General features: G+C 54.1%; 1 protein-coding gene across 1 annotated transcript; it reads left to right on the top strand.

The window, feature by feature from the left end:
• The first annotated feature begins 274 nt into the window (after window positions 1-274).
• LYPD3 (LY6/PLAUR domain containing 3) lies at window positions 275-4,287 on the top strand. Its single transcript, XM_045988989.1, has 5 exons — window positions 275-399; window positions 958-1,089; window positions 1,872-2,042; window positions 2,362-2,523; window positions 3,369-4,287. Exons 1-5 carry the CDS (start codon window positions 315-317, stop codon window positions 3,839-3,841), a joined length of 1,023 nt encoding a protein of 340 aa, XP_045844945.1. The 5' UTR covers window positions 275-314; the 3' UTR covers window positions 3,842-4,287.
• Window positions 4,288-7,794: the final 3,507 nt, after the last annotated feature.

Below are 7,794 nucleotides of genomic sequence, written 5' to 3'. Positions count from 1 at the left end.
TGGAGCTCTGCGTGTCGAGTAGACCCTTTCCCCATTCTGAGCTTCAGTGCTTTCCCCTCTCCCGTCACCCCCCCAAACACAGACTTTCTCCTGGGAACTGTCAGGGAACCTTGACTCCCGCCCTTTCCCTCTTCAGCAGCTGTGGGTGACGCACCCAGGGGCGGGCGCCCCGCCCCACTGCGGACGCGGATTTGGCCTGGTTGGGCAAGGCCAGGGTTGCCTGGGGGGAGGTTACTCATCCCGGGCTCAGGTAAGAGGGCCCCGGTTGGGAGGCGGCACACCCAGGGGGAACGCTGAGGGAGCAGGACGGAGCCATGGACCCTGCCAGGAAAGCAGGCGCCCAGGCAGTGATCCGGACTACAGGCTGGCTGGTCCTGTTGATGCTCCTTCTTGGAGGAGGTGGGTCTGCTGGAGGGGACGGAGGGGGTACAGTAGGGGCCCTAGGAAGGAGCTTTCTCCTACAGGGAGCGCTGTGGGGACAATCTTCCATCCTGAGCAGAAGGGGTTGTAGGAGAGATCCCCTACTTTGGGCAGAGGGACTATGGGGAGGATTCCTGCCTGGGGGGAAGTTCTTCCATCCTGAGCAGATGGGGGCTGTGGGAAAGACCCCCTGCCCTGGGCAGAAGGGGCAGTGGAAAGGGATCCCTCGCTGAGCCGCCTGTACTGTGGGAGAGTTCTGCTACCATGAACGGAGAACTGTGGGAAGGTGTCCCTCCCATCCATAGCAGGGATCCCCCATTTGGAGCATAAGGGGCTGTGGGAAGGATGTTCCCACTGCAGGCATAGGGGACTTTGAAGGAGAGGGGCACCAGATTGGTGGGGAGGTTTTCCTCACTCCTGTCCTGGAAAACGGTGGGCAACAGCATTGTCCCGTCCCCGGGACAGAGGGCATGGGAAGGACTATTTCTCCTTTCTGGGAGGAGACTTCAGTAGTTCTACTCGGCCCGGCATCCCCAGGAGCGCAGGCCCTGGAGTGCTACAGCTGCGTGCAGAAAGCAGATGACGGATGCTCTCCGCAGAAGACCAAGACAGTGAAGTGCGCGCCGGGCGTGGACGTCTGCACAGAGGCCGTGGGGGCGGTGGAGACCAGTGAGTGGGGCCCTCTGGTCCATTCGTACCCCTTCCAGCTCCCCAAGCCAGGCCCCGCCTCCTTTTGTCCCTCCCCTTCTGAATTTGTCCGCATCCATTCAACGCCCTCCATGCATCCCTTTCAGCCTGGCTGGAGCCCTTCAACACAATGACGCCGTTAGGGCGCAGGGCTGACAGGTGCTACCTGAGTGGGGTGAGCTGGGAGAGCCCGGATTTGGGATCAGTCCCCTTCGAGGGCACACCCTATCCATTTCCGCTTGCCCCCCCCTCCCCGAGACTTCCCTACTCACCCTGTCCCTGCCAGAATCCTCTATCCCGGTAGGCCCGTGACGATGCAGACCCCTCTCCAGGTCTCCTAGGTTCCCTAGACTGAGGCTGCCCCCCACTAACCCATCCCCGAGAGGAATCCCCCGCCCCCATCTGAGGCTACAGCTCCTGGGAGGCCCCACTTGTCTCTGCTCCTGTGCCCTTTCTGTCAGTCTCCCAGTTCCTTCTCAGGATTCTTTGTGCGGTTCCGTCCCTCTATCGCCCGCCCCGTCCTACTGCACTCTTGGCCCTTCCCCCTCGGTTTTGTCCGTCCGCCTGTCTGTTCCCTCCGGACTCAGCTCTTTGAGGACCTGCCCCTCCGTCTGTCGTTCTTTCCCCTGCGATCGGCTTTCTGAGGCCCCGGCCCTTCGACCCTGTCTCGGCTCTTTTCTCGTGGTGGTGGTGGTGGTGGTGGGGTCCACTCGAGGCCCCGCCCCTGACCCCGCCCCTGGCCCCGCCCCCTCCCCTCTCCTCAGTCCACGGGCAGTTCTCGGTGGCAGTGCGGGGCTGCGGTTCGGGACTCCCGGGCAAGAATGACCGCGGCCTGGACCTTCACGGGCTTCTGGCCTTCATCCAGCTGCAGCAGTGCTCCCAGGACCGCTGCAACACCAAACTCAACCTCACGTCTCGAGCGCTGAACCCCGCAGGTCGGTGGGGGCGGGGCCCTAGGCTCGGGGGCGGAGCCACACCGCGGCGGAGCCACTAGGGTGACCCCAACCTGGAGGCGGGAGAACTCGGCACGTGCTGGGGGCGGGGTCACGCGGCGGCAGGCGGGGCTTCGTCGCTGGAGGCCGCGTAGGGTGGGACGCTAGGGGTGGGGCATGCGGGAGGAGAGGGGCGACAGGTGGGGACGTGCCACGCCCTGGGCGGGGCTAGGGTTGGAGACCTAGGCTGCAGGGACCCTCGGGCTGAGCTGGGCTTCCGGAGCCTTCTGGACCCCTTCTCTCCAACCGGCTCCCCTCGCAGGCAATGAGAGTGCGTACCAGCCCAACGGTGCCGAGTGCTACAGCTGCGTGGGGCTGAGCCGCGAGGCGTGCCGGGGTACGGCGCCGCCCGTCGTGAGCTGCTACAACGCCAGCGACCGCGTCTACAAGGGCTGCTTCGACGGTAACGTCACCCTGACGGCAGGTGAGCGAGTGGGGAGCACGGGGTCAGCGGGAGTTGTGGTAGCCTCTCTGAGGCCTCACGGGCTGTGGGTAGCCCTTTCCCCAGAGAGTTCCCCCACCTCCAGCACGTTCTGGAAACTGTAGGCCCAAGTTCTCGCCTTAGCCTAGAGCGGCAGGAGAAATGCAGCTCTATCCCCGACGTGTGGGGGTACGGATGCTTTTGTCCTAGAGTCTTTACATCTCCGTAGAGGCCTGCCAGGTGCAGAATGGGACAATGCGCTGTGGGAAATATAAGCCTCCAAGCTTCTAGATTGCAGGGACTCTAGCTCTGGCTCCTTAAGACGCCTGGGTTTAGGTTAGGGCGTCCCACCTAACCACTTAGAAGAGAGGTAGTTCATCCTCCTGGCCTCTGCCTCAGGGAACCCTGAGGGAACGCGTCTTCTGCCAGGTGCATTATGGGAGATATTGTTCTGAACTCTTAAGACTGATTTTGGCAGGGGTGGGGGTGGAAGGGAGAGAGTCGGAAAAAAATGAAGAGAGGGATGTAGGGAAAGTTTGTTGGCTTCTTTGGTTTTATGAGAGGTGTATCCGGGTCCATACTTTCCTAGCTTTTCTCCCAAGGTATTGTGGTACTTGTAGTTCATCCTATGCACTTTTCCTCTCAAAAGCGGGAAACGGGGTTCACCATGTGCCAGAGACAGTGGGACAGAGTTTCTGGAAGTAGGGCCTGAGTTGAGACTTTGGATTAATGGATGCAGAGCCGTTCTGTCCCCCGTTTTAGGGGTTCTTGCCCTTGTCTTGCCCCAAAATATCCTTCTGGCTCTGCAACCCTCCCACCACCGACCCACCACTGTCTCCCTCCTGCAGCGAATGTGACTGTATCCTTGCCTGTTCGGGGCTGTGTCCAGGACGAGTTCTGCACCCGGGATGTGGTGACAGGCCCAGGGTTCACACTCAGTGGCTCCTGCTGCCAGGGCTCCCGCTGTAACTCGGACCTCCACAACAAGACCTTTTTCTCTCCTCGAATCCCACCCCTTGTTCTGCTGCCCGCTCCTAAGCCCACCACTCTGGCCCCAACCACCTCCGTCACTACTTCTACCCCAGCCCCAACCACACTCATCTCTACCAGCAAACCCACCTCAGCCCCAGCCAGCCAGACTTCTCCACATGAAGTACATCCAGAGACCTCCTGGAAAGAGGAATCTAGCTTGGCTGGAGGCGCTCCTGGCCACCAGGACCGAAGTAATACAAAAGATGCGGCCTATAGTAAAGGCTCTGTGACTCCTTTCATTGGGCTGGTGGCCCCTCTGTTGGCTGTGGCTGCTGGCAACTTACTCTGAGTTTTTCTATCTAGAAACCATCTTGCCCTATTCCCTGGCCCTGGGCGCCCTCTCTTCCCACTACTTCCCTTTCCCGGACTGGACTGGGCTGGCCCAGCCCCCGTTCTTCCAATCCTCCCCACTCTCCCCAGCTTCTGCTGCACTGGTTTGCGGCTTTGGGAAATCAAGTTACCGTTGTCTATATCCTGCCAGGGTGTTGCAGCTTTTTGAAGGCAGCAAATGCATCTCCCTCATCTCTTTCCTGTCCTCATGGTGCCTCGGACTGAGAAAAGTCAGGGCTGTCATAGGGAAAATGGGAGAAACAATGATAAGCTTCCTCTTTGCCTTCTTATAGCCAATCTGGAATATGGGGGGTGGGGCGGAGTATTCATGCCTTCCTCTGCTTGGCTGCTGCCCCTGCCCCCCTTCTCTGTGGCAATCGTTTGGCCATCTGACTTCCTTACTAGACTGTGAGCTCCTCAAGGGCAGGGACCGTGCCTTATGCCTCTGTGTGATCAGCTTCTGGCACAGAAAGGTCTCAATAAAAGTTTGGTTCCTTTGTATAGTGTTTTGAAGGACTCATTTCTTACGCTAACCTCTCAGTGTAACCTCATAGCTGAGCTAGGGCGGGAATGCCAAGACTTTAACAGAGAAGCTGAGATCTAGAACCACAGCCCTGGGGGAAGTTGAGGTTTGAACTGCTTTCATCTCCTGGGGTTTAGCCAGCTTGTGGGCAATCCCACTGGTGAGGGGGCTGCCCCATGAAACCACTAAGTGGTGATGAGGGTGAATGGGGCTCTTAGCAACATTTGGGAGCAGAGGGGGGCTTTGTTTCATGGCTTGTACACCATCCCCAGCTCCCACTCACCTTGTCATCTGTTTGGCGGCTGCTGCTTTTTTTTTTTTTTTAAGATTTTCTTTATTTATTTGACAGAGAAAGATCACAAGTAGGCAGAGAGGCAGGCAGAGAGAGTGAGAGAGAGGGAGGCGGAAGCAGGCTCCCTGCCAAGCAGAGAGCCTGATGCGGGGCTCGATCCCAGGACCCTGAGATGATGACCTGAGCCGAAGGCAGAGGCTTAATCCACTGAGCCACCCAGGTGTCCTGCTGCTTTTTTCTTTTTAATGGTCTGATTACCATTACAGGCCTAGGTTAATCTGTGAATGCTAGTTATTATTTTTAAAGGTTTTATTTATTTGGCAGAGAGAGAGAGTGAGTGTGTATAAGCAGGGAGAACACAAGAGGGAGAAGCAGGCTCCCCACAGAGCTGGGAGCCCAATGCGGGGCTCCATCCCATGACTCTGGGATCTGACCTGAGCCAAAGGCAAACGCTCAACCAACTGAGCCACCCAGGCACCCTGTGTTAATCACTTTTAAAAGTCTTACCACGTACCAGGCCTGTACTGAGGGTGTTTGCAGCCGGAGTCTCATTTAATTTTCCATATACGTTCTCAGATGGGATGATTGGGGAAACTGAGGCTCAGAACGGTAAAGTAGTTTATCCACAGCAAGTAATCCGTGTATCGGGTTCTGTTTTGTGTACTGTACCTGGATTAATGTACTTAATTTATACAACCATCCTATGAGGTAAGTATTAATCATCTGCATTTTATAAGATGAAGAAACCAGAGAAACTTGGGAAACTTGCCCCAGGTCACCCAGCTAATAAGCACGGGAACCCAGATTTGAGCCCCAGCGGACTGCCTTTACAGAGCGTGACCAAGATGGCCGTAACTTTTCCCTCAGCTTAACTAAGCTTGGGATAGACTTCTCTCTGCTTTTGAACCCCTGACCTCCCTCTCACCCTGGGCCCTTCCAGAATTCAGATGGCCTAACCACAGAAGCCCCAGACCTCGCTTTTCTTAGAGCATTCACTTTGGAAAACTTGTCATTATAAATTCTTTCTCTGGTCCTTTGAGATGTATATAACTGTCCTTAAAAGCCTCCTGCTAGTTTTAGAGCCCAGAAAATGCCTCTCTCTAGGACCTGGGAGCCAGCTCTTGGAAATGTACATATCAAAGGACCTCTCACCCCTGCCTCCCAGGTTCCCCAGCAGGATGCCAGCCTCACGGCTGCGGGCACCTTCTTCCAAGTTGTTAAACGGCCTCCTATCACGGAGATGCAAGCAAGTTTTCTTTTCATTTGGGGAAAGCCAATTAGTAAACACAGATGACCTAAGATCTTTACCTCGCCCCATCTTTTTAAAACTCCACTGCTCTTCGTTTAGGCTGAGTTGAGGTCAGCAGGAGTACTGGCCTCTCCAGAGCCCCTCCGGCACCCCTGATGTCGTCAGGTCCAGTGTTGTTGGGGTTCTGTTGTCTACTGGGAAGAAACCATGCACATCTGAAATCATTTGTATCTTCCCAGAGAAGAATCATTTGCAGTTTATCAACCTTCTTATCATTTGCAAAGTTAAATCTAAACCTTATAGAATCGGGCCTCCAATCAATAATAAATAGCAGGATATACAAAGCTACATTCCCCCTGGGAATCAGATAAAACTTGAGTGGTTCTAGCAGTTAGACAGTGCTCCAGTAAGATGTTAGAAACATGAGGGGGTTTTGCTTTAGTCTTATTTATAAAGTTAAAAAAATGTTTTTAAAGACTTTATTTATTTATTTGACAGACAGAGATAACAAGTAGGCAGAGAAGCCGGCAAAGAGAGAGGAAGCAGGCTCCCCGCCCATCAGAGAGCCCGATGCGGGGCTCGATCCTAGGACCCCAAGATCATGACCTGAGCCGAAGGCAGAGGCTTTAACCCACTGAGCCACCCAGGCGCCTCCCCAAAATGTTTTTTTTTTTTTTATAAAGTAGGTTCCATGTCCAATATAGGGCCTGAATCTCAGATCAAGAGTTGCACGCTCTGGGGTGCCTGGGTGCCTCAGTCGGTTAAGCATCTGCCTTCAGCTCAGGGGGGCCCTGGGGTCCTGGGATCGAGCCCCACATTGGGCTCCCTGCTCAGTCAGGAGCCTGCTTCTACTTCTCCCTCTGCTTCTCCCCCTGCTTGTGCTCTTTTGTGCATGCTTTCTCTCTCAAATAAATTAAATCTTCAGGAAAAAAACAAAAGTTGCATGCCAGCCAGGCGTCCCATGGGTGTGGTTAATTTTAATAATGTATTTTAACTTCATATATACAAACATTATCATTTAAAAAGTAATCTATGTAAAACCATTATTAATGAGCTATTTTATGGGGGTTTTGTTCTCATCTCTGGAATCCCTTGTGTATTTTATGCTTATATCACATTTCAGCTCACACTAGCTACGTTTCAAGTACTCAACATCTAAATCTTTAGAAATTTGCATAAGCAGATGGGGCGCCTGGGTGGCTCAGTGGGTTAAAACCTCTGCCTTCGGCTCAGGACATGATCCCAGGGTCCTGGGATGGAGCCCGAATCTGGCTTTCTGCTCAGCAGGGAGCAGGGAGCCTGTTTCTTCCTCTCTGCCTTCCTCTCTGCCTATTTGTGATCTCTGTCTGTCAAATAAACAAATAAAATCTTAAAAGAAATTTGCATAAGCAGAAATATACAGCATTTCCTCATTTGTGTAAGTCTTCTTTCACTCCGCAGAATGTGGAATATCGTGGTTGGTTGTTTATTCTTTTACTGACGGACACCTGTGCTGTTTCCAGCTCGGGGCTATTATGGGTAAAGTCCGCTATGAATATTCTTGTCCACTTGCTTTTATGGACATAAGCTTTCATGGCTCGTGTGCCAACTCTCAGCAGGAGAACCGCTGTGTCAGAGGATGGGTGTGTGGTTAGCTTCGGAAGAAACTACCAGACCCTCTTCAAAACGGGTTGCACTGTCGCAGTCCTGCTAATGAAGAATTCCTGTCATTCCACATTCTCGTCTGCCTCTGGTGTCATCCAGAGGTCTTCTAAAAGTTAGCCCATCTGTAGATGGGTTGTAGTATCTCGTGGTGCATCTTGGAGTGCATCATCCCTGAAGACTAGTCATGTTGAGTTGTTCCCCACT

This window comes from Meles meles, chromosome 19 (genome assembly GCF_922984935.1).
Source record: "Meles meles chromosome 19, mMelMel3.1 paternal haplotype, whole genome shotgun sequence".
Taxonomy (NCBI): domain Eukaryota; kingdom Metazoa; phylum Chordata; class Mammalia; order Carnivora; family Mustelidae; genus Meles; species Meles meles.
The sequence above is the reverse complement of the archived record's forward strand: the minus strand, read 5'-3'. Positions and strand labels throughout refer to the sequence as shown.